Source organism: Neolamprologus multifasciatus, chromosome 17, assembly GCF_963576455.1.
Source record: "Neolamprologus multifasciatus chromosome 17, fNeoMul1.2, whole genome shotgun sequence".
NCBI classification, from domain to species: domain Eukaryota; kingdom Metazoa; phylum Chordata; class Actinopteri; order Cichliformes; family Cichlidae; genus Neolamprologus; species Neolamprologus multifasciatus.
Genome location: NC_140455.1, coordinates 19,300,181 through 19,326,631, shown reverse-complemented (window position 1 = coordinate 19,326,631; position 26,451 = coordinate 19,300,181). Strand labels below are relative to the sequence as shown.

The 26,451-nt window shown below is 40.9% G+C and overlaps 2 protein-coding genes across 9 annotated transcripts in view; one reads left to right on the top strand and one right to left on the bottom strand.

Moving 5' to 3' along the window:
* Positions 1–973: 973 nt before the first annotated feature.
* On the top strand, positions 974–13,458 carry tmem19 (transmembrane protein 19). 2 transcript variants are annotated; one of them, XM_085138187.1, is made up of 8 exons: positions 974–1,082; positions 5,901–6,048; positions 7,242–7,355; positions 9,567–9,704; positions 11,079–11,155; positions 11,238–11,415; positions 11,865–12,074; positions 13,178–13,458. In XM_085138187.1, the coding sequence occupies exons 2-8, from the start codon at positions 5,919–5,921 to the stop codon at positions 13,336–13,338; spliced, it is 1,008 nt and encodes a 335-aa protein (XP_084994313.1). In that variant the 5' UTR covers positions 974–1,082; positions 5,901–5,918; the 3' UTR covers positions 13,339–13,458. The 2 variants fall into 2 exon arrangements, with proteins under 2 accessions (XP_084994313.1, XP_084994311.1); XM_085138185.1 differs by lacking the exon at positions 974–1,082 and adding an exon at positions 4,893–5,120.
* Positions 13,459–13,990: 532 nt separating this feature from the next.
* The window catches only part of rab3ip (RAB3A interacting protein (rabin3)), a 16,544-nt gene continuing 4,083 nt past the window's right edge, over positions 13,991–26,451 (bottom strand). The window contains exons 2-14 of one of the 7 annotated variants that reach the window (XM_085138167.1): positions 23,603–23,723; positions 20,899–21,015; positions 20,429–20,595; positions 20,188–20,353; positions 19,274–19,369; positions 18,524–18,601; positions 18,234–18,449; positions 18,012–18,140; positions 17,343–17,455; positions 17,207–17,230; positions 16,782–16,881; positions 16,043–16,112; positions 13,991–15,963 (exon numbers count right to left, since the gene is read on the bottom strand). In XM_085138167.1, the coding sequence (XP_084994293.1) occupies positions 15,881–15,963; positions 16,043–16,112; positions 16,782–16,881; positions 17,207–17,230; positions 17,343–17,455; positions 18,012–18,140; positions 18,234–18,449; positions 18,524–18,601; positions 19,274–19,369; positions 20,188–20,353; positions 20,429–20,595; positions 20,899–20,988 (1,332 nt within the window). In that variant the 5' untranslated portion in view covers positions 20,989–21,015; positions 23,603–23,723 and the 3' untranslated portion in view covers positions 13,991–15,880. Of the gene's footprint in view, positions 15,964–16,042; positions 16,188–16,781; positions 16,882–17,206; positions 17,231–17,342; positions 17,456–18,011; positions 18,141–18,233; positions 18,450–18,523; positions 18,602–19,273; positions 19,370–20,187; positions 20,354–20,428; positions 20,596–20,898; positions 21,016–23,602; positions 23,724–26,451 lie in introns of those variants that run through there. The other 6 variants (XM_085138169.1, XM_085138170.1, XM_085138171.1 and 3 more) reach the window with 6 other exon arrangements.

Sequence of the window (26,451 nt, the reverse complement as noted above, 5' to 3'; positions counted from 1 at the left end):
ATCCCAGGAGTTCAAATATATAAATTAATATGTAAATTAAATACAACATAACTTTAAGAAGTGAAGTTATATTGTTCTTTGACTTAAAAAAATATTTTCGCCAATATTGTTCCCAGTTTTCCTACACGTTACTATTTTTCATCATGTATCCACTCTAAGTAACAATAGGAATGAACCAAATCCCAGGTTTAGACTTATTTTTCACTTTTATTGTTGAAAGCATATTAAAGTTATCTTTTGTGGGGCTGAAACTGTGGAAAACCTCCCAATACTTTATCTACAGTTAATGTTTTTAACACAGTTATTTAACAGAACTGTTTTGTGCTTTTTTGTACTAAATAACACTCTGAATATGTTTTATATTACTTGGTTTTTGTTTTTGTTTCATATATATTGCTGTTATATGTCCTCATTCTTGTTGGCTTTTAACCGGGCCCTGAAATATGTTGCAAGGACTAAAAATAAATGTAAAATTGATGTTGCTGTCAGGGGTGTTGGTGAAGATATATAACCTTAATATCACTTAAGCCAGGGGTGTCCAACTCCAGGCCTCAAGGGCAGATGTCCTGCAGGTTTTAGGTGTGTTCTTGATCCAGCACATCACTTCCGGTACCAAAAAAGCGGCATGGCAGTGACTAATCCCATCTTTTATATACAGTCTATGGTTTAAAGTTTGGCTTGCCCATTGATTTCCCTCGGGATTCATTTGCTCCAAGAGTCTTTGGGGATTCATATGTGCTCAAATTGTGGTCATAAATATTTTGTACTTGTAAATCAAATGCATATTTGTGTACTGAGTTTTGTAACCTTGTAAACCAAAATATTTGAAAAATGTTATGTTTGAGCCCATAGGATTCACTAAACTCCAACATCATGTTATGGTGTTGAAGTCCCTTTCAACAACTACACTTCCAATGAGTCTTGGAAATACAGAATGTTATAAGGTCTTTCTCTCTAATTCTCTCTTAAGGCTCTCTCTCTCTCTCCAGGGGTGGATCTAGGCCCCCTCTTAAAAAGTTACTGCTGCTTCAGTTTCGCACAAACCACATCTCCTCTGACCCTCCTCCGCTCATCGCTGCTTGGTAGGTGGCATAATCTCTCTTTCCTTCAACAGCTCTCCCCTAGGGTGTGTGTGTTCATAGTTTGATCTCAGTTAATGTTTTTGACTGATAGACATTTATGGTGTGTATCCAAAATAAACTACTGATCTCAAATAACCACTATGACTGTGTATGGGTTTAATATTGGAGCATAAGACCAGGCTACAAGAAATTTGAGCTGTAAATTATCCGCAGGTTTGTGCACCTATGTGAATCAGTGGGAGGAAGATATAATTAAACAAATTCTTGTTTTGAGTATTTAGTCTATTGTAATTTGTTGAAAACATTAAATTATTTTGCTTTATACTTTTGGATATACACTCTACAGCCACTTTATTAGGTAGACCTTTTCAACTCCTTGGTAACAAAAACACAAACATTTATTCAGCCAATCCTGTGGCAGTAACTCGATGCATTTAGACGTGGTCAAGATGACCTGCAGACATTCAGGCTGAATATCAGAGTGAGAAAAAACATTATTTTAACTGGGTTGAACGTGGCGTGGTTGTTGGTACCAGATGGGCTGGTCTGAGTATTTCACAAACTGCTAATCTGGTGGGATTTTCTAACACAACCATGTCTGGGATTTACAGACATGAAGAGGAAAATATGAAGTAAACTGCAGCTCTGTGGGAGAAAATGCCTTGTTGATACTGACAGGAAAGCAACAGTAACTCAAATAACCACTTGTTACAACTAAGGTATGCAGAAGAGCATTGCAAACTCAAACTTTGCACACAGGCTAAAGCAGCAAGAAGACCACATTGGGTGCCACTCTTGCCATCTAAAAAAAGAAAAGAAAACAAAGGCTACAATTCACACAGCCTCACCAAAACTACGCAATACGAGACTAAAAAATGTTTTGTGGTCTGATGAGTCTCAGGCTACGTCCACACGTACACGGGTATTTTTGAAAACTGAGATTTTCCGTTTTCGTTTTAAAAAATAATCCCGTCCACACGTAAACGCAGAAATGAAGGAAAACGCTGCTAGGAACATGCCAAAGCAACAGGTGGCAATATATTCATAACCGTGTAGAAATGTTGGCCAATCAGAAGTCTAGAAGCCTCGGTGGGAAATAGTAAACAAAGATGGCGCAGAGAAGCAGAACCGAGTCGTATGTGTGGAGGGACAGTAACTGTGTGTGTATATGTAAGCATTTAAATGCTGCAGAGAGTACAATTAACAGTAACAGTATTGTAGAAATTCATTTGACTGAAACAATAACGTGGCGTGGCGCACAGTGTGACGTCAAAAAATGCGCACAGCTTTGACGCTGCGTTTTCTGCGTTTTCCTCGTCCACACGTAAATGCAAAAACTGAGTTTTCAAAAATATCCACCCTGGCCGGAGTTTTTAAAAATCTCAGTTTTCAGTGACCGAAAACGCCGTTTACGTGTGGAGGAAAGGTGCAAACGCATAGAAAAATCTGCGTTTTCAAAAATACCCGGGTACGTGTGGACGTAACCTCAATTTCTGCTGCTGGCTGAAACTTAAGTAATTATAACAACAACAAATAAAACAAAACAAAAAGAGAGTAATTATAATATACTTTTTTAAAATCCCAAGATTGGTATTTTTTGATACAGAACTTTAACATTATTTAAACGCATTTAAACACACAGGGGGAAAAAAAGCTTAAATAAGTAAAAAGATATGAAATTATGTCATATATACTGTTTGATAACAATATTGTAATTAAGTAAAATCAAAATAAATAGAATACAGTAAAAAGGCACACATTTAAATGAAAATATTAAGTAACAAAATCACACGTAATCAAGTAAAAGCAGAAACTTTTTTTTTAAAAAGTTTTTAATGCTGGAAAGAAAAAAAACTAGTTACTAGTAAAAAGAAGATGGAACAGTTATTCTACATCACTGCTGTGGTGATGCTGTCCCTCTCAGAAATGAGCATAATTGGCACATCTTTTGGTTCTTTCCAGAAAAACCAGGCTGCATCTTTTACTTAGAAAGCATACATGGATTCATAAATGGTTCATGGGGTGTTATAAAAATCGAGATGTTTTCATGATGAGACACAATCTGTTCTAACCCTGGTATTAAAAGTGTGTAATGTGTACAAACTGCTCCACATTCATTACACAGAAAAGCTTTTAAAATGCTGGCAGATACAGAATCACTTTTATTAGTCTGTACAAATGCAGTGGAACAGAAATACATCTAATCTCAACAGTGTGGTAGTTAAAGCTGAGCTGAGCTTCACAGTCAACTATCTGAATGGATTCCTATAACATTTTCAGATGAATTTTATAATTAGACTTTAATTTATGTGCAAATACCTGTGACACAGTGAATATCCCCTGAGCCTCAAACTGTCTTTCCATTTGTAGTGGTAAATAGTAAATCACCCCCACATAAACCAAAATAAGGACAGGAGAGTTGAAGGTAAACTGACCTTTCTTATCAGCTGTACCTCAGCACACTGTACACCGTGATATCTGGAAAATCATTCCATCATCGTCCATCATCTGAAAACCATGATCAAGAATGTGGAAAGATTTAGGCCTTTCAGTCAGTTTGAGTTGGGAAGATTTCAGAGAATATTAAGGGCATGTCAGAGGATTACCAGAGTGGGTAGGATTCATCCTCTGGCAACCACGAATCGTCACACAATAAAATGATAATTCACACAGTAACTACAGAGGTATTTGAAGGGAAAATGATCAAACCGGTGGATAGATATTTCTTGTTATTTGAAGCTTCTGAAATCTCCAACTGTATTCTCAATAGGACATAATTGATTTGTGTGTCAATCTTTGATTTTTCATCAGACACCCGATAAAAAAAAATTCTGCTGTGATGCAAGACAAGAATAGAGGTCTCTCTGTGCTCTGCTGTCAGGAAGAGAAGTAGGCCTATTTCCCATGGGAACATAGATTAAAGGCTGCATTTTGAGCAGAGCTTTAAAGCTCTTGAAGATCATTGGAAGCTCAGAAATTCCAAGAAGAATGGCAAGACTCATTATAGATATTATTCTGTTTCCTCAAACGGTAGGACATCGCTTTCCATGTAGTCTGTCTGTAAGGGTTATTTACCTGTTGCCTTGTGTTTTACTTGAGTCCAGCTTCTTAAAGAGTAAGATGCAAATCCAAACAAGCAACACTACAAAAACTCGATTACACCAATTTTTGCAGGGTTGCTCCACATGTTTCAAAATCGGTTTCAAGATTTTTCAAACATTCAAAAGACGAACGTCAATGTAATTTTAAGTTCCACGTATGTGTGCACAGTAAAATGCCTTTACATGCCAGGAAAATGTATGAACCTCATTGGTCAAATTCCAGAAATATTGCCAAATTATTGTAAGGAGGATCATGAGCATCTCAGCAAGATCTTTAAAAATAACGTTGTGGGTGTTTAATTATCCAAAGTCTTACTAGTCTGAACTGAGATGGATGACTCTAATGGGGTGCAGCGTTGGTATTTTCTTTTCTTTTTTAATTTTTATACGGGACTCAACTGCCTTAATTTGATTTTTTTTAAGTTTAAAACACAATGAAACCTTTGGAACGTCTTCTGAGTAGACACCAAATTATAAAAGTTTTTAAACCAGAAATATCTTCATAACAAATACAGCTATCAATTAAACACAGTTATTAATTGATGAAATATTCCGATTTCGCCTGTGCTTTTTCGTGTTTCCACCTATGCCAACCTATCTAAAAAAAAACAAAACAAAACAAAAAACAAAAACAAAACCCTAAAACAAACAAAAAACAAAAAAGAGCTGTAATTTGGGTTACTGTCCCTTTAAGAACTCAGTGGCTGGCTGCCGGAAGTGGGTCCGTCGTGTTTTCTCCCTCCGGCAGGTGTTTTAGCCTGGAAGCTTCAGCTGAGCTTCTGATTTCTGTTTGGTTTCACTGCTAAAATCTTTTTCTCTTTAATTATATTTGTAAGAAACACTACTGTTAGTTGTTCCACTTCAAAAATAGAAAGCTAACTTTATCGTTAAAGTAGAGCGTGTAACCGACAAGTCGTGATGGCTAAGGAGATAAACGGTGAGTTTATATATGTTTGTTTTTTTTTGTTTTTTTAAGTACCGCTTAAATATATTCCCATGTACCAAACTGACACTTCAGCCCGGTGTTTTATATTATTTTAGAGTGTTATTCTGCTTTGTTTAATTCGAGAACACTTAGTTCTCACATTTAGGTGTATAATTTCAATGTAAGGGAGGTCTGATGGCGCTTTGTTTTGGTTCCGCTCTCCTCATGACTCTCTTCATGGCAAATTAAGAGAGTGGTTCTCAGGCAGTTCACTTAAACAGAGCTGAGAGCAGAGGGAGGATGAGTACAGGTCAGCCAGTGCCAGGGGAGAGTCAGGAGGTTTGAAATGAGGCGGCACAAGGGGTGTTACCTGAGAGGTGTACCAAGCTGGGTCTCTGCTTCAGGCTCCAGGAGGCGAGTTTTACATGTCATGTGACTCTTTCTGCACAACATGATTCCTATAAGTGCCACCTATTCCAAGGAATGGTATTTAACTAGCATATTTTATTATATGTAACTTCAAGGTGCTTAATACAGAAAATAACAAACCTAAATGCTGTGTAGTTTTACAATGCAAGCAAAATAAAGTTAAAAAGAAGTTTAGGCTGTATTAGGTTGTATTTTCTGCTCTGAGGCACTGTTACGAAGGAGAAATGAAAGTGTAGGCAAAATGAGAGCTTTTACTTTGTTATTAAACATGTTCTGACCAACTTGAAGTTGCAGTATCGTTTTCTTACAGCAGCAGAAACTATCTAACAAACACTGACGTGACTCTGTCCTCCTGTCCTGCAGCACGGGCCGTCCCTCAGCATGGACTCTGAAAATGACATCTTGATGAAGGAGTCCATCAACATGATGATTGACATGATCGTGCTGTGTGCCACTTTGGCACTCTCTCTCTTCTTCTGGATCCTCTCCCTCACGATGAGCACGTTCTACGGTGAGCTGTCCGCCTGGGAATGTTTTCACTTTAAGGGTTTTCTTTTCCTTAAAACTGCCTTTAAACGGGAAGTTAATCCATTAAATCACGTGCCCCTCCATGTGCCCTGAATAGCTTTCACACTAACTTTGATTTTTTTTTTTCTCCTAAAGTGGGTTAAAAGCTGAACAGACCTCAGTACCATTTTTCACAGTCGTACATGGACAGAGAGAGTGTGGTAATGAGGACACGAGGCGTATGTTGAAAGACAAACTTGACAGCTGACAGGAAGAAACTCAGTTCCTTGTATGTGTGCACGTACTTGGTGAATAAAAATGAGTCAGGGTCTCTGGTCTTTCTTTTAAGCAACATGATAAGTAAAGTTTGGGTTTCGTGCTGTTACTCAAAGGTTTGAGATTGAGCATTTGTTTGTGCTTCAAACTTTAGATTTTCACAAATGACGAGACATGTTACAGCATTTCCACCAAGATTTTCCTCCCTTCTTCTGCCTTCTTCTTCTCCTTCTTATACTACTTCCTCCTCCATCTTCATCATCCTTTGTCCAATATCCTTCATCACTCCTAAGCTGTCTGTCAGATCATTTCTAATCTTCTCCTCCTGCTCACTCCCAGTGAAAATCTGAAGACCCCCACCTTGGCCTCCAGTCTTTCTCTCAGTACCACCGTCCCCACACAAAAAATGGGTCTTACTACCATCTTGTAAATCTTCTGCACTTGTCTCCACCCTGCCACATTTAAATTATTTCAACAGCTTACATTATCGAAGTACATCAGCTCATTTCTCATCTCTCCGGTTTTATTTTGAAATCATCATCATCAGATAGATTTCCCTTCTACAGCTGTCCCCACTGAAATCAGTCCCTGCATGGTTTTAAATTAAGACACAGTTACTGGATTGTTACACTTTGAGTGACCTGACACTGTTATTGGAGTTGATCACCTCTAAAGCCCACAATGAGCCAGAAAAAGCCAGAATAATACGCAGCAGCTGTAGTTTAATCAGTTATATTTAAAAAAAAAAAAAAAGTGCATCTCATTTCTTTTTAATATTTAAAATAAAATCTTTTCCACTCTGTGATCAATTTAAAAATAAAAACGGATCTTAACATGCTTCAGTAAATCCTTCAAACGATCAGTCGGGTGGAGAGGTGCTGATGGTAGTCTTGGTGTGTGTGTGTGTGTGTTTGTTTTCAGGCACGCTGCAGCCTGTGTCGCCGTGGCGTTGGTTGTTCTCCATCTTGGTACCCCTCACGGTGACGATGCGAGCGCTGAAGAGACACAGTCTGGACCGATTGGGAGCGCTGGCCGGTGAGTATTTGTCATCACCTTTACCCACCTGTGTGATGTCAGAGGAAGTCGTTTGGGCTTCCTGGCTCGCTGCTTAGCCGTTATGAAGTCATTTCGAGTGAACATTTGAAGAGTTGTGATGTTTGGTGTGTGTCTACACTGCGTTAAGTTGCTGCATTGTGATTGGTTAATAAAGTGGTGGGTGAGCGTGTTTTGGTTTGGTTCTTTTAAAGGGGGATATTCTATGACCTTTTAAAATAAAGAGGTTTCTCCAATACTTACATTTTTCCAAGAAGAGGCACATTTTAAAAAATCCAAACCATTTTTCAGTTTCAGATAACACGCCAAGCTCTTCAGGCTGCTGCTTTTGCCTGTTTTCTTGGTATTATATGACGTAAGCGATGCATTTAAAACCAAGGACTGTAACGCATTTCCAGCACTCGCACCAGAAAACAACTAGACCTCTTACTACGAGTCTGCAGATGACGCACAAATCTTGTCATGTGACCCATTAAACTGAAGTTATGTTGGTCACAGAACACCCGTTCTCATATGTTTGAATTAAAGAGCAGAAAACAGGATTTCTGGCCGCAGTCATGGACTTTTAAAGATCTAAAACTCATAATCCACATTAATGCTGTCACAAAATCGCCCCCTGAACAGACTCAATTCTCACATTAGACACCTTTTAATTCCTCAGTCGGTACTTTAAAAATGTAAACCAGAGCCTGAATTCGATAAAGTTGTGAAAATATGTGTAACAGACAAGCAGAGGGAATTTTTCCACACGTCTCATGTTGCTGTCTTTAGTTTGAAATATTCAGCTTACTGCTGATATCTTCCATTTGATGTTTATTTTGTGGAATTTGTTTACAGTTCTGTGAAAAAGCATTTGCTCCTGTCATTCATTCAGTATTTTCTGGTATAGAGCATGGCTCTATACCAGAAAATCTCTTTCATGGCTCCATTAAGTCATCCTAAAGCAACCTCAAACCATCACACCACAACCACTACGTTTGACTGTTGGTATGATATTATTTTGATGAAATCTTGCATTAGTGTCAGTCCGTCTACAGAATGCTTTCAACAAACTCTCGGGTATCATCCAGATTTTTTTTTTGCAAATATGAGCCGAGCCTTTGTGTTCTTTTAACTCAGCACTGCTTTTCTCCTCGAACTCTCCTACCTTTGCCATTTTTTGCCCAATCTCTTTCTTATTGTTGAATCACAAACTGTGACCTTGCAGTTCTTTAGATGTTGCTCTGGGTTCTTTGATGGGTCGTTGATGACCTCTTGGAGTAATTTTGGTTAGCCAATCTCTCCTGGGAAGAATCACAGAGGTTCACTAGAGTCCCAAAGCCTTAGAAATGTCTTTGTAACCCTTTCCAGACTGATTGAAATCAATGACTTTGTTTCTCAGCTGTTTCTTTAGATTCTGGCATGATGTGTTGGTTCTAAGTGAGATATTTCTTCATTCAGCAGGTCAGGCAGTGAAATTGAACTCGGTAGTTAATTACAAATAATTCATGAGTTACTTTTTGACATGGGCCAGGTACGTTTGGTTGACTGTTTCCCTTAATAAATGAAATCATAATTTAAAAAGTAGATATTGAACTTGTTCAGGTTATCTTTCTCTGATATTAAAATTTGTTTGATCCGAAACATTTAAATATAACTAATGTGCCAAAAAACTAAGAAATCAGGAAGGGGACAGTTACTTTTTCACAGCACTGTAAGTTTTCACGTGTGAAGTGACAGTCATTAAATTCTTGAAGTTTTCCTTGAGAGCTTTGCTTTTTGCTTTTTATGGATTTGACATCCACAAAAGAGTCTTCAAGCAACTTAAAGAAGTCCAGACACTTTTCTTTGCATGCTCCTTTATTCCACAAAAGACCTCACAATTCTGAAAACTGAGTCACGAGGCTGCTGACTGAAGTCGAGTCAATTATGAAAAGAACTGATACTGATCTGATTTATTACACTGCTGAATGATGCCTCTGTGACGGTCAGGCGATCTACAGTATATGAAGAAGGGATGGGATTTTTCTGCCTTCCAGGAAACGCTAAATGAAACTATCTTTATGGGGTGTTTTTTTTCTTTTTTCTTTTTTTCTTCTTTTTTTAAAGCTTGACATCTTCAGCTGGGTTTGTTCTTTTTAAACATTTGGCAACAGAACGGCATGCTCTGAATGACTGGTGAGCTTGCGCTAACATGCGTTTCTGTGCCCTCAGCCCTCCTGGTGGGGTTTGTGTTGACGATGGCAAACTATAGCTTCTTCTCCACTCTGCTGGCCTTCTTTATCACCTCCTCCAGACTGACCCGCTGGGGAGGAGCGCAGAAGAAGAAGATCGACGCTGAGTACAAAGAAGGTGAGAGACGTAAAGGCCTCACAGGTGCTGCAGAGTCTGGTGGAAGCTCTGTGACACAGTGAGGAGGCGGAGCCACAGAGAGAATGAGAGATGAAAACACTTTTGATGTCTTACTCAAACTAGCGGCACAAAGCATCCGACCATTAGCTTGTGGGTGAAGTAAAGCGTCCATCAGCAGCTCCACTGACTGAAACGGAGCTGAAGCTGTGCATGCACTTGTGTTTGTAAGAAACCTGACAAATTTAAAGCTGATAACAAACTTTGCTGCCATCCTCAACAATTCTAACAGACACACCTGTAACATGCACAGGTGTGTCTAAGCGAGGGAACAGCATTTTGTTGTTGTTTTTTTTAGTTGGTTTTTTTTTTTTTAGTTTATTTAACAAAAAATGAATATGTGCGTAATTACTGTGTTTAAAAAAAATAAAAAATAAAAAATTATAACTAAATGATGCATTCTCATAAACTTGCGTTTGATGATAAAAGCTCTGCGTTTTATCATCTGAGAAGGGATCCCCTTTCCCAAACTGAAACAAAGAGGTAACAGACATCACAGTCATCTTAATAAAATATCATCTTCTTCCTCCTCACCTTAAGCCTCGTCTCCTGAACTGAAGTCAGGGCTCTAACACACGAAAACATACGTAAAATAGCTAATTTATGTCCGATATTGTCACAATTACTTATCGTCAACAGATTAGACATGAGATGGATAAACAACAACAACAGCAGCTAGTTATAAGCTAACATAAGTTTTCCAGCCTCTCCCAGAGTAAATAAAGGCGGACGCTTCTTACCCGCTGAGGTAAACAGTGAACTGACGTATTTCACTGTCGGGGGGGGAAGGGTCACTTTGCTATCAGAGTACACTGACAGCAAATCAGGAAGTGTGTTCACAAACAACAGTAGAAACGTGCACTCCAGTCACAGCTTTTATGGAGTACAGTCTAACTTTAATACCCGGATCTCTTGTAGCTGGACAAAATGCGTTTGTCCAGCAGCCACCATAGCTAGGATCTCTATTTAATTGGGAGGGGTTAGGAAATAGACTTCTGTTGACCATAATCTGTAATCTGCTGGCATCTAGTGGTGAAAATGTAACTTTAAATTTAATTATTTTGCATATTAAGTTTATTCATATGAAATTTAAATAAACTAATAACATATTTTACATTATTATACTAAATATGTTTATTTATTGCTTTTTTTTTAATGGGCCAATGTGATGAGTTTGTTTTTTAAATGATCTGTGGCTGAGAGAAAAAAAACTAAGCATCTGATTAGTGACTCCCCTTGACCCAAAGCCTTTTACCTGGGCTGCTTAAACAGTTGTCCTGGAACAGTTTGGATTAAATGTAAATTACTTGTTTTTAGGAGGTCAGAGGAATTGGGTTCAGGTTTTCTGCAATGGAGGTGTTCCCACTGAGCTGGCACTGCTCTACATGATCGAGGTAAACTGAGAAGCACAGGAAATAAGCTGCTCTCTGTGAGTGTAATGTTAGTAAAGTTGTTCATTTCATGCTCGTGCTTCAGGTGGGTCCAGGTGAGATCCCCATCGATTTCAATAAGCAGTACTCTGCCTCCTGGATGTGCCTCTCCCTACTGGGCGCGCTCGCATGCAGCACCGGGGACACCTGGGCATCTGAGGTGGGGCCAGTCCTCAGCCTATCAAAGCCAAGACTCATAACCACTTGGAAGGAAGTCCCCACAGGTGAGGAGCCGGTAAGAGGGTGGGGTAATGATGTGAATGTTCCACTTTGTGTTAAAGAGGGGGAAAAGTCCCACAGCACAGTTCAGATCAGACTGGGGTTTTTTTTAAGTTGTGATGCTCAGGACTCCTGAGAATTGACTCTTTTCCATGAAGCCAAAAACACAGATTAGATTTTCACAACCGTTCATCAGGACGAGGAGGCGTGATTGTGAGCTTCATTAATAATGTGACTTGTCACATTGATTTATCTGAAGAGAGTCCACAGATGAACACTTCTTTTCATGCTATGTGGCATCTTATTAAATGGCTGTAGGTACAGAAGATCAGCAGTAAAAAAAAAAAAAAAAAAAATCCTTTTTTTAGATTTCAGTTGACCTAATCACGTGTCCTTTTGCACTGAAAGTCATTTTTAGATAAATTTTTTTTTTCTTTTTTTTTTTCCCCTGCAGGAACAAACGGAGGCGTTACTGCCATAGGATTGGTTGCCAGCTTCCTCGGTGGGGCAGCAGTGGGTGTGGCTTACTTTGTGACGCAGTTGCTAACAGTCAGCGACCTCCACCTGGCCGACCCCCAGTGGCCGATCGTCGTGTACGGCGGCGTGGCCGGCCTGCTCGGGTCCATGCTGGACTCTTTCCTGGGGGCGCACATGCAGTACTCAGGTGGGTTTGAGCCAGATCTCATGTGAATGTCGTTAAGTGTTTGCATACGTATAGAAACTTCCTGATCTGCCACACAGCCTCTATGATTCTGTCTCGCAAACCCAGATGTGTCAGACAGATTCAGATGTTGCGTTCAGACTTTGAACCTTTAAAATGTTGTTTGACATCATTTACTGACTGAATCTCAATATGAAATGTAATCAGATTACAACCAGCCTCTTTTAAAAATGCCCTTAAAATCCATTTATTTCCGTTTCAGTCTTAAAGTCATTTCAGCCTCATCTTCACTCAATTGTTCCAATAATCTCCAAGATCCAGCTGCAACAGATGTTTTTCATCAATGTGATCAGTTACAACATGATCAATGATTGATCAGTGTCTGAAGCTTTACACAGATCAGTTTGATTTAAACACCAATCCTCAGCAACGTACAGCAAATGTTTGCAGTCTGACTGCTGAGTTACAGAGATGAGATTAAAGTTTAGTTTGAGCTGATTATAAATCAGATGTAATGGATGTAAAGAGTTTTTCCTTTCCGCTGTTGCCAAAGTGCCTGCTCATATGGTGTCGTCTGATTGTTGGGTTTTTACCTTACAATGTGAAGCTCCTCGAGATGATTTGCTGCTGTAAAAAATAAGATTGAACTGAATCTGATGCTGAAGTTTGATGTTCATACAGAGATCAGAGGAAGCAGGAGAACAGTGAGTGGCTTCCTTTTAGAGTATTAAACATGCCCAGTTAGAGTGAAGTTCTGCAGTTTCTTTCCATATAATAGTGAAGTTGAACCATTGAACTCAGCAGCCCTCAGAGATCAAGCAGCTTTAACTCCAGTGAATGTCGTTGGTTTCAGGAGAAAATCCCAGCTCATGGAGTTCAAACTTATTTCACTAAAAATTAAACAGAATTAAAACATAGCTTCAGAGGGGCTCTCCTAAACCTCAGTCCCTGTTTAGCTTGACTGAAACAAGTATCTGCATCTGCAGACTAATAAAAAATTTTTTTTAAAAAGAGTTTAACTTTTTGGTAACGTTTTCTGCAGCTGGGATTTCCTTTCGTGCAATGACATGTAGAGATTTTCTGACTTTTCTCCTGTGTCCCCTCAGGCTTTGACGCAAGCATCGGGAAGGTGGTGAGCTACAGCTCCGCCACCACCCGGTGGATCTGCGGGAAACCCATCTTAGACAACAACGCAGTCAACCTGTTCTCCTCTGTCCTCATCGCGCTCATCCTGCCAGGGCTGGCCTGGGGTGCGTGGCCTCAATAGACTGACACTAAAAAGCACAGTTCACAGTTGTCTGCCTGTTTTATGACCTGCTGGCTGCCTGAATTAGCGTTACTCAAACATTGACTAAACATCTGAGACCAACGTCTTTTTTTTCTTCTTTTTTTTTTTTAAACAAAACAAAACAAAGACAGGTTTTAATAACTGAGCCACACCTGCACCATCAGCTCCACCTGCACCATCAGCTCCACCCACACCATCAGCTCAAAGCCACTGTGTTTTTAAACATGACATGTTCAGGAGGCCATAGATGTATTAAACTTCACTGCCAACCCCTCAGTCTGGATTTGACTGATTTGTTTTAGATGAGATGACGTTTCTGCCATTTAGTGAAAAGAAAAAAAAAAAGAAAAAAATCAGGAAATGAAACTGGTGTAATTTTGGTCTAAACAAAGAAAACTAGCAGCAAGGTGGAAGGTTGGTGACTGTGTCTGCACAGCTGTGATTAGATGAATATGAACACAGCAGCAGAGGGAATTTGGAGCATTAAGGTTAAACTGCTCTCAAAAGTTCAGGTTGAGGATCCGCGGTGGGCGGAGACATGAGGGTACATCTGAGGAGGCAAAGTCAGTCATTAATATGCAGCCGTGTAAAAGTTCAGTCGAAGAAGAGAAAATGTGGAGGAGTCCATGGATCATTTTCAGAGGTATTACTGTTTTTATTTCAGTGTCTGAGAGAGAAGGCACTAAACCAAACCGGGAGAGTGACATTGACTATGAACAGGCGAGAGAGAGAGACGTCAGGATTAAATTAATATATATAAAGTTTACAGAACAGCAGGTGCGCATGCACGCACACACACACACACACACAGCTTATTATCTACACGAGTCCTGATTGGTCACACGGAGCTCGCTGCAGAGCGCCCTGTTTCACAGCAGGATATGTTAATGTCCAGCAACAAAACAAAAACCCTCAGAAACTCAAAGAGCCGACATCAAGTCCTTCCTCCTGCAGATACATGTTCAATTATTTCTGCAGCTTTTTTCTGTAAGTAAAAAACAAAAACACTGTATCCCACTCTGCCATCATCGAGACCTCTAAATTAACTCAAAATACAAGCTTATTCAAAGTTTACTAAACAATAACAACTTGACCTTTTTTCCCCTCTGAAAATATATGACAGACTTGCCAACAGTGGAGGAAAGTGTATTGTAGCAAAGCTGTAATTACTTTAACTCAAAATTTGACATTTCTCAGACTTTTCAGACCCCAAAAACCCCAAGAAGCCCCAAATTTTGATGATTAAAGAGCTCAATAATTTGATGTAAAGTCTGGAAAACAGTTTTAAGTTGTTTGAAAATAAAATGAAATAATGAGAAAAGTAAAACATTCTGAGAGCACAATTTCAATGGAGAAAAATCAAAGTGAGTCAACTTAGTGTTTCACATGAGGAAAAAAACTCAGTATTTTTTGATATATGAATAATGAAAGATTGACAAGAATAAGTAAAAATACTCAAATTCATGTTAATTTAACATTAATTATTACATTGTCAAAATTTGGAGGTTGAAAAAATTGTTCATTTTAATTTGACTAGTAAAGCTGAAGTTGCAGGAACGTAAATACATAATTTAAAGGAGTATAATTAAGAATAAGTCATGAATTTATTTTAAATTCAACATTTACAGAAAAAAAATTCAAAATTTAGGTTGTAAAAATGAAGAATTGTAATTCTGAATTCTTCAGCTGAGACGTTGTCACATCAGCTGTCACTTGTTCCCTGCCATGAGTTTTATCATAAATATATATACCCAAATATTCTAAATTGTTTACATTTTAAACAGCTGCAGTTTTACTAAAGCTTTACTGCTGAAATAATATTTTCATGTAGTATTTAAGGTGAAAGTGAAGTCTGCTTTGAAAGCCACCACACATAAATCCATAATGACGGTTTCTGTTATGAATGGCGGTTTATTTTGAAAAATCATCCTAAATAAAAAGGAAGATGTGTCCCGTTAACTAGCAGGAAAATGAAGCGAACCTGGAAGCGCAGCACGACCTGCAGTTCCTCGAACGTCCACTTTAGGTGCCACAGACGTCTCCACAGCAGAAAACAAAAGGGGTTATTTTTCCTCAGTTTCTGTGATTCTGTTTACGACGTTCTTCCTCTTAAAACAATGACTTTATTCTACGGTTCAACTTCACCCTTGAAATATGACTTATCAGATATTTTCTCATATTTCTAACACCTATTTTTGATATTTTTCTCGCTTTGAGACTTCAAAACCCACATGCATCTCTCCAGAGATCACATGTAACTGATGACCAAACAGTCTGTAGTGTTATTTTTTAGAAACATGTCAGTTTTCTGACACACTGGATGTTTCAGAACCCAAAGAAGTCCAGATCAGTAATGACAACCGGCACCAAAATCACAGTCTTCAGTCTTTTTTTGTGATGATTGAAAACAGTTTTTCTCTCTCACACAAAAAACACTCACACAAAAGAAGGGGGAGGGGCAAGAGCCAGGGTGGGGCGGGGCTTCAGCTCAGACTCTGCTGTGATTGGAGGACGGCCCCGGTCACAGCTGGTCTTTGTAGTAGCCAAGCTTGGCGAGGGACATTTCCCTGCGGAGCTGCATCACCTCCCAGAACATCTGTTCTGCTGCAAACACAGAGGGAGGCAGGAAGTTGAATCACACTGATATCGAGCCACCACAAGAATCCACTGGCGCGTTTCTTACCGTCCTGCTGTTTGACCAGCCCTTGGTGGATGTAGCGGATATAGGTGAAGAAGTTGCACACCGCTGTGATCTGAAGGAGAGAGGACACTGCTGAAAACACCAGTCAACAGTTTCTGAGCTTCAGGTGAAGTCATGCAAAGCTACTCTGCAAAGAGTTAAGGAATAAATACGTTAAGTCCATATATTTAACGTCAGGACAGGATTACATACTGAACTATAAGCTTAGTGATTTTGCTAAAACTTAGGTTTCTGTTCATTTGGACAATTTAAAGTATTCAGATTTATGTTCTAATTTCTCATTTACATTAAAAAAAATCACAGAGGGAGGTTTCTAACTACAGCTCCTGTGACATTCACTTGAGGCTTCAAGTTAAAACTTTGAAGAATAAATAAACACATTTAGAGAAAGCAGTTTGTGTCTCTGTGGATAGTTTCATCCTTCATAACAAGTGTAAGACTTAAAGTGAGAGGCATGGCTGCTTTAATCAGTCATTCTGAAAGCTCTTTATTCTTATCCTCATGCAGAGGGACTGCTCATGTAGAAGTGCAGTAAAGTGCACTGAATCACCTCCAGAGTTGTTTTCTTACTTTTACAGCGATGGTGGAAGAAGCTGGCAGGATTGTTTTAGTGCTCACTGAGCTTTGGAGTAATTTAGAAAATGTTCTGGCTCAGGAAAGATGGACCGGACATAAAGGGGAGGTACTCAGGTGTGAGTGGGTGGCTGGGTGTTACACTCACTCTGTATCTACAGTAGGGAGACACGTAGTAATAGCTGGACGAATCTCCAAACTTGATTCTGTGCTTGCAGGTTTTGGTCTGACCGCTCAGGGCACATTTTCTACCAAATGGACATAAACAAGAACAAACAAACAAAAAAAACATGAGTTAGCTGTTATTTTAACAGGAAGAAACAAAAAAAAAACTCCTACAAAGCAGAAACTACACAGGAGCAAAACTAACACGGCTTGAGGCAGCGAAGGAGGAGAAGAGGACGACAGGATGAAGGTTTGCATCGTCAGGATGGCTTTGACATCCTGAACAGAAGTTTAGAAGGAGGGAATAAGTTAGCAGGAGGGTTTGGAAGAGCCGGATGGAGGTGGGGAGCAACTGAGGAGAGGCTAAAGAAGGGGAAAAAAGCTAATGGGGGAGAGAGTCAGACTTACGTGACGAGCTCAGACCTGCGCCCACTAGAGGAGGAAATCGGAAGATGGAGATGTGATGATGATGAAGGAGTGACAGCTCAATGCAGGGGAGAAAGTGTGTGCGTGTGTTTGAGTTCAAGTGTGTGCAAGTGCTCACTTTGGTCCTCCGCACTCCACCGCCGATGCTTTGACCACAGGCAGCGGCTGGAAGCCGACCGGCTCCACACTCAGAGTGTTCTGCTCCACGGCCTCCAAGATGGCCGAACCCAGCTGGAAGAGAGGAGAGGAGAGGAGGGCGTTAATGGACGCAGGAGGTATCAGAATCTTTCTGATTCATGTCAACATGCGTCTCCAGGGGACTCAGAGCGGCCCCGGCTTTTCCCTGGGATTTTCTAAACCCTGCACATTTGTCAACTGGACTTTTTTAAAGAATCAAACCAAACGCGTACCGAGACAAACTGGGTGAAGCCTTTTCCAGCTGGCAGAGGGCGAGCACGGGGCACGCCTTGCCAGGTCGCCACCCACTCGCGCTCAAATCTTCTTACTGTGAGGCGACAGTGTCCCCAAGAAGGCAGATGCACGCACCTTTAACAAACATTTTGCAGCTTTGTCTACAGAAACCTAACATCTTTTAATCATCTGAGCTAAACAGTGACTGAGTTTGTGAGATCAGATCAGAAGTTTTAAACCTTCTAAACATTTTGATCTTCACAACAAAAAAAAATTAAATGATAATATCAGTGCTGAAATCCCAGATGGGTGCATGTTTGCATGTCTTTCTACTCCTAATAAAGCGCTTTTAAGAGTTCGGGAGGTCGTCATGTACCTCGCTCTTGTTGAAGGTCAAGCAGGGGTAGATGTCCTCACGGTAAATTCTCTCCAGAAAGTTGCAGCTTCGGTCGAGCGTCGGCTCCTCCTTCCATGCCTTGAACTCGCTGAACAGCTGACCATCCACCTGCAAGTCAGAAACTACGTGCAGTCTCATCATCGGCTGTTAAAGAAAAAGCTCTGGGAGCGTGAGCACTCCTCCTCCTGCTGCACCTCTTACCTCCCGACACTCGCGTACAATGGGCTGCGTGGCCGACGGGTCGGGCTGCGTCCCCAGCATGGCGGAGGAGGTGCTCTTGTTCCTGCTGTGGCCCTTCCTGAAGGGAGTCTTCACGCCTCCTCCCGCTCCCACAGAGGGAAGCTCACCCACCGGGGAGGTCGGGGAGGAGAGCACGAGAGTCTTCAGAGCCTGAACCTCCGCCTGGAGGACGTCAATCTGAAGAAAGAAACAGAAATCCTCAGAGTAAGCTGGTAAACAGTCTGGTCTGGTGTGGAGTGGTGAGTGCTCACCTTGCCCAGAGCTTCTTTCAGCTGTTTTTCAGCATTTGCCTGTTTGACGTTTGCTTCTCTCACCATTTTGTGAGCCTCCTGGAAAACACACAGACGGTGAATCAGCAGCTAAACAAGCTCAGTGCAACTGAAATATCATAAATAAACTCAAAAACACAGAACAGGAACATAAAGGTAATCTGCATTTACAGACACACACAAGCACACAGAGTCCCAACACCTCCTGCAAGAGAAAGCCAAGAATGAACGAGAGCAAAGAGGAAGAGGAGTTGGAGCAGCACGTTTTCAGGGCTCGCCGGACAGATTCATTCAGCACAGACACATCGGAGGACGCCAGCTCTGGACCTCACATGTCACAGGAGACACTCGTGGAAACATTAGGTTTTTAGCATTGTGCCCTGATCTGTGGTCGAGTTTGAGCTTTTCAGCAGGGCTATCTGTTGTTAGGCAAAAAGGCTGCACTTCATTTTTAACATAATACAACACAAAAGCTAGACTGAACAAAAATAATAATTTAACTTTTTTCTCATCAAATTCAATTATCTGCCCATATTTAGAGGAAACTTGCGATGCCTGATGGGTGACAAAACTAAATGTTTAGAGTTCACCTAAAAGCTTTGTTAAACCCGTCACACCTCTTTCACACTGCCTGTGTCAATCACTCATATTCTTTCGGTCCAGTGCCTCAGGAGGAAGAGGAGGAAAGGAAACAGGAAGTAGAGGACACAGACGTAGAGTAGGTGGACCGACCTGGAAGAGACTGGCGGTGAGCTCCTCCAGCTCCTGGCCGAGCTGATCTCTGACTTTAGACAACCTCTCACACTCCTCATCCTTCAACAGCAGCTCCTTCCACACACACACGCACAGTAACACAATAGAAAGACAACCAAATGAACATGTGGAAATGAAAGCATGTCGACAAACGAACAAAGAGATGAAGAAATTAAAATAAGTGAAACATGTTTAACGCAAAAAATCATTTAAAACATGCTTTTAAATAAAACTCTGAAAATTACACAATATCGCTCTAAAGTAATGAACGCTGTGGCGAGATGTAGTGAATACACACACACAAATACACACACACACACACAAACATAAAGGAACGCAGTAACATTCGTCTTGTTGCGTGGCAGTAACGTCCCTCAGTTACTCAGAAAAACCTCAAACCTTCCTCCAGGAACTATTTTCTTTTTTATTTCCAGTCTGAAGAAGCACACAGTAAATTACAGCTCAGCTGAAGCAAGACGTGATCGTTGTTTACATCCTTTCGTCATAGTAAACGGGCACTGCCTCCTACACTGTGGCTAAGATCTGGTAGAAATAAAATAAATCCTAATGAAAGTGCCAAAGCAGACGTCTGTGGATTTTATTTTATTTTTTGAATTACGGTTTCATAATTTCTGAAGACTGCCCATCTTTAAATTATTTCTTTCATCTTTTTTCTGTGCTGTCTCATGTCTCTGCTCTTGATCTTATTTCTTTTGTCTCTCCTGACAAAAGCATCCCTGACTTTGGGGTGAACTTTCCCTTTAAAGCTTAAACACGAGAACTTGAGTTAAAGTCATGATTAGGTCACTTTCAGGTCCGATTAGTCTGGGGGAAGCTGACGTTGCAATGTCTTCTGCGTGATGAAGACATAAACCTAAGTGAGCGCACCCTACCCTCTGAGCCTTGGCGAGCTCCTCCTTCAGCCTCTCATATCCTTTCTCTCGGACCTCCATCACCGACGGGCTGCGCAGCCGTGACAGGCTGTCGCTCAGAGCACCACACTCCTCCCCATCCTCTCCGGACATGAACTCGGCCGACTCTGCCTCCAGGCCCGGCACGCTGTGCGGGGAACAGCACGGGTGAGTTACGGATTACGGTTGATCGATTGGGTGCAGGCGTCTGTGTTTTTGTTACCTTCCATTGTGGCTGTGCCGTGGTGTCGAGTACACCGGCTGAGTGGGCAGCTGATCTGCTCGCAGTGAGGTGGGGAGGCCCGGAGGAGGCGCTCCCAGAGAGTGGGTGCGATATAGAGAAGTGGGTGGGGTGGTGTGACGGACAGCCGGGCGCTGATCCGATTGGTTCTGCAGGGCAAACACAAGCAGTCAGGGTGACACAAATTCCAGAACAGTGGGTTTATGATATTTCATCTTCACGCACAAACACACAATGAACTTTTTCACACAGGACACAAAAAAATCCTCAACAGCGAAGGGTTGTTTTTTTTTTTTTTAATCATGCACAAGAGAAGACTCGGAGGCTGCGCAGATTTCTAAAAACAAACACGTTTTTATACCCCAAATTCAAGCGATGAGCTACGAGAGTGGACCTCCTGAAACGTGAAGCATGCAGGGAGCTAACGGGAACGGCTGGAGCTCCGACCTTACCTGAAGGTCAGGTGTGGTGGGCGAGGCCAGATTCACCTCGTGGAACCCCTCCAGAGTCTCTGCATTGTTCTGACCGCTGCTGCAGGCCATAGCAACTGCTCTCAGACATCATACACTCTGAACACACACACACACACACACACACAGAGCCGTGAGTCGTGTGAAAGCTGCAGCAGTCCCGCTTCAGTCCAGACTGCAGATGGAGAATTGGTGACTAACAGCGGGGGGGACCCAAAAACAGGCTTCAAAAGATGTTTGTTGGTGAATTAGCAGCCGTCAGCGCTCTACTCGCTGCAAGTTTGCAATTAAAAAGTTTCTCGTTAATGCAGACAAATACAAAAGTCTTTCAAATGGATCCTTTATGTCCAGTTTATGCGAAGCTTGTAAGAGGCAGTGGTGGTCTGAAATTCAGCTGATTCTGTATGCGCTCCTGCAAACAGGTTCACAACTACACCCCCACAAAATAAAATACCATCTACCCGCAAAAAAAAAGAAAGAAAAAAGATTAACAGTCTGGCACTCTGTTTGCTGCCCCAGCTGGACATAGAGAGTACTGCGACATGCATAATGCAAATCACCACCTCAGAATTAAAGAAAACATCAGTGTGTTTTAATCTTGTGATTATTTTTCATGTGAAGCCCTGAAACTGTCAAACTCTTGCAGGTGAGTTCAGGTGTTCAATTCAGAGGTGTTAAACTTAAGGTGAGCACAGAAAAGCCTTTTCAGCAGATTAATGAGGAAACAAAATCTGCATGGTGCTCACAGCAGAAACAGCCCTGGACCTTATTAACGGCTGTTTGATGACCCAAGGCTCGCAAAATTTCAAAATCTCTGGTAGCCCTTCGGGCAGGCATTCTTCAGTTTTTGGTAGCCCAAAATAAATTTAAGTAGCCCGAATAAAAAAAGATATTTTTTTTTACGTTTTGTTTCCTTTACAATATTATACATTAAAGTATAATATTGTAACGGAAACAAAAAATTTTTTTTAAAAATTGTTAAAATACAAATCACAACAACTGTATAAAAATTAAAACCATCAACTCAAATACTTGGTTCTAATTGAACAGAAATTTCTATGAACTTGTAAGAACTGTGTAGAACATGAATCAGTCTGTGTCAGATCCTGAATCTGAAATTTTCACTGAAGTCACGGGTAAGAAGTAAGTGGAACCAAGATCTAGGCCATTTGCTTTTTGAAGTTTGCAAAGACTGCTAAATTCTGCCAATGGTAGTTCACTCTTTGCAATATAGCACGCTGTTCTAAACAGCTTTTTCAGGAGTTCTTGTTGTGCTTGGTTTATTTGTAGTATGTTTTTTTGCAATTGGTGTTTGTTCTGGGAAAGATACTGCAGACTGGGCAATAATGCATTTCTTGGATTTCTCATGGGTTCTGATGGGGTCTTTCTTAAAATGACTGGTCCCAGTAACAAAGGCGCTTGTCGACTCAGAAATCAAATGAAACTCACAACACACCTGGCAGAACATCATGATATTTAGCTCGTCATATTCCAGCCACAGAAATTCTTTTGTCCATGAAACCAAAAAAGCTGCGCTTTCTTTTTGCCTCATAGTCTGATTTGTCCAACACGTTCTCACTCCCAAAGCGTAACATTTTAGGCTAGGTGACAAATCGTCAACATATTACGTTTTCGGCTACCCACCACATTCCTAAATGACGACCTCGGAAAAATGAGGAAATGTGAGAACCGTATGGACTCAATCTACACATGTTCGCTCTTTTCCTTCAAATAGCTTAGAAACACGTTATTTAACATCATTTAAGTCCTGTTTAAGGTGAGGAAAAAGGTTATGGTTAGGGGTAGGGATAAGGTTAGGTTTAGGGCTGGAATACAGGGCTGGAACTTGATTACCGCGGGAGCGTCATTGCACTGGATTTCAGCCATAACCCGCCGCGTACCATAAGAACGCAGGGCTCGCAAAATCGCTAGCCGAAAGTCTCCTTTCGCGTTCCTAAGGAACGCCGCGGGACGTGACAAAACGTCGCCATGTTACGCCTCGGGAGTGAGAACAGGCTCGATTTGTCATATCTTTTCCGTTTTGTTATCGGCTTTTCTTTGGCTGCCCCTTCTTCACCCTGACCTGTCTTATTTGGCTCTGCAGAACTAAAATACCAGCGTAAATCCTGCTGCTTTTACACACGTACTTACATAATGATCAGCGATTCTTTGCGCACTCAACCTCTGACATCTTTAAGCTTGCTGTGAGAGATTTCACTTGTCGCGTTTGAATAGTAAGCTAATGAGTGATAAGACGATGTCAGAGGAATTGGTGCGCAATTAATCGTCACTCACCAATCAGTGCTGCCGCTCTCTATACACCGTTCGCGCGATCGCAAAATGAAAATGAAAGCAAAGAGCAAGCGCAAATTCAAACGCGATTTCAATATGTCACATATTGACAGTGGCTCATCGATGCCAATGACATAATTACTCAGCTATATTGGCGAAAGAATGCAAAAGCACTGACATATATTTTCCTATGATAGCCCGACGGGCAGGGCTGAGTTAGATTTTGGTAGCCCAACTGGAAAAATCGCTAGCCCCGGGATGTCGGGCTAGCGATTTTGCGAGCCCTGTGACCTGAACAAATAATGAAATAAAAAAATTATTTGGGTTTTTCTAAACAGGCTAACAAGCTCAGTGAAAGTGTCTGAGATCTCAAATTGTTTTCTGTTCACTGTACCATGGTGCAGCTGTTGATGGAGAAATCTGGAGGTTCAGTGGCGGCCCAAGGACAGGCAGTCAGTAAAACTCAGGTGAAGGAGTGACTCAGCACACGCCAACAGGAAAAGACTGTCCTGTACCTGAAAAACAGGGAAAGAGGCACAGAGACAAGTTAGTTTTACTTTTCTGCTGTGAGTTTAAAATATTTGTCTTGGTAACCAATCCTAAAGGTCTTTTAATCCAATAAACGCCTTTATTTTTAATGGTATTTTTAAAATCCTTAAATGAACCCCCACTACTCCTCAAAGAAAAAAAAAACTGGAGGTAGCAAGAGCTCAGGCCCTTTTTGCAGTCCAAGACCTGACTGAGCCAGCAGCAGCTCCAGGTGAGCTAACATTAGCTGGTTTATGGATGCTGACTCGTAACATTAAGAGAGAATGAGGCAATCCCTGCTTTTACCGTTTTACTGTCCGGATTCCAAACCTTAAATGAGAGCCGAGCTGAGTGGGCGGAAATTTCAACAGTAATTAATCTCACAGGCGGAAACAGGAGATGTCTTTGCCTCAGACTTCGCCTGTCATGCTGCTGCTGCTGATTTCAAGGAGGGTTTGTGTGTTTTTCAGTTTCTTAAGAAACATTATCATCGTTGTTTTATTGATTCCAGCACAGTTTTCATTAAACTCCAGGTCTGAACACAGTGTACAGACATCGCTCATGGTTTCAGCATGACAGCACAGGAACTCAGTGGGACACTCTCTTGGATTTCGAAGCCAGTTTTTCCATCCCTAATTGAGACGTATCCACAGAATAACTCACAATAACGCCTTTTAATTTAAACTGAAGCTTTTTAAAAACTATTTCCCTTTCTCCACTGAGCATTAGTTGCAGGTTTCACACCAATAAACACACCAAGCTCACTGCGCTGGTAGAAAATAAAGCCAAACTGCCAAAAATACTGATGGCTGCCAGGGAGACATTAGGCTGAAGTACACCTGTGAAGCAAACATAATTTACTTATCCTTAATGTCTGACTGCTCTCTCAGTCCCTGCACTGTCATGACCAGACACATGACCCCACGTCACGGACTGTTATTCCTCAAACGTCTATTTAAATACAGCAATGTGTGTTCACAAGATTTTCAGTAAACTTAATCTCTGACCTTGAGGTCAATGTCCATGAGATTCAGCTCGCCTAAGATTTCTAGTAGACGCTCCTACACCAATCTTGAGTCATTGCTGCCCGCCCGGGTGATGACAGGACACCATCAGCCTTCAGGCTTAGGAGTTAAAAACTGCAGTTCCTCTGACATCCACTTGAGGCCGCCTCCAATGCTGCGTCAGTTCCCATAGACTCCGATGTTAAAGCAGGTGGTACAAATGTGCTACCACAGGCTGAAGGCTGTCTAACTGACAGTCCCTGAACTCGACCTCTGGACTGTTTGTGCTGTTGGCACTTTTCAGACTGAATTATCTGACTAGTAATGTGGCGTCCTGCATTTTGGTGAGTGAAATTTTAGTCTTCCTCATCACGAAGCATTACAATTACTTGACTGTATGTGTCAATCCTGCACCTCGTCCCTCTGAGTCTGGTCTGATGGCAGTAGCACTGCTGCTTCACTGCTATAAACAGGACATTTTAACCTTGGAGGCTATCTGCAGGCAACCTCAAGTGGCCGTTAGAGGAACTGCAGTTTTTGGCACCAACACATTGGTCTAAGAAGAGAAGTCCAAACAGGAAACTCATATTTTAAAGCTTGCTAATCTTTAAATCTCTGAGCTAGAAATGGTAGCAAGGACCAACAAGACTTCACATGCCAAGCTCAACAAGCCAAAACACCATCACCAAAGAAAAACAGCTCTGTATTTCTAGAGGTGGGAATCACCATACATCCCACGATACCATATTATCACAATACTTAATGCACGATACGATATTATTGCAATTTTTAAAAATATTTTGCGATATTCAGATTCTGTACATAAAGGTAAACTTTATCAATATTCATTTTATCTAATAACAAAGTCTCACACTCAGTCTTTCTCTCATTTCAGTCAATTTTATTGTTGACAAACTGAATGGTTTGTATTACAGTCTAGTCCAACTTAACTGAATGCATCCATCTGGTACAATTATAGCTATTCTAAACTATGCAATTTGTGAAAACTATGCAGCCCCTTCAGCAACTGAAGAATTTGAAAGTAAATTAAAACAAAATATAATTTTACATTAAATGAAAAAGTTTTAAACTTAATTACAATAAAACATGTCTTAAATTAAAATAAGTAAACTGTCATGTTTATTGCTGCCATAAAAAAAGTTAAACACATTTGGACAGTGAAGGAATGTCAGGATTCTTGCTCAGAAAAAGGAGCTGATCAACATGCTCTGAAGTCAGAGCATGTTCCAGTCCACAAAAACTTTTTTTGTAACAAAATATCGATTTCTGCTGTCCCTGTATCGATACATTATTAGCAAACAAAATATCACGATACTACACAGTATCGATTTTTCCCCCACCCCTATGTATTTCAAACATCTTCCGGTTAGACATTAACTCGTCTTCCATCTGCCAGCACTATGATACAAAGTCTTGGTGTTTTCAAGTAGGGAGCGGGCACGAGGTGGGCCTCTTGCAAGTTTAACCCATGCAGCTCCCTTACCTTCCAGTAATGTGGAGTTATGACTGCATTTCCTCCACAAACTGCCCAAAGTTAATGTGCAGCTCATGAATAGGGATGGGTACCAGTATAATGGCACCGGTTCTGACATAAACTGTAGTAACCAGACCGAAAAGCAGCGCACATTTTGGTGCTTTATTTCGGTGCTTTATTTTTTTCCCTGAGATGTCATACACTTTGGATTCTAGC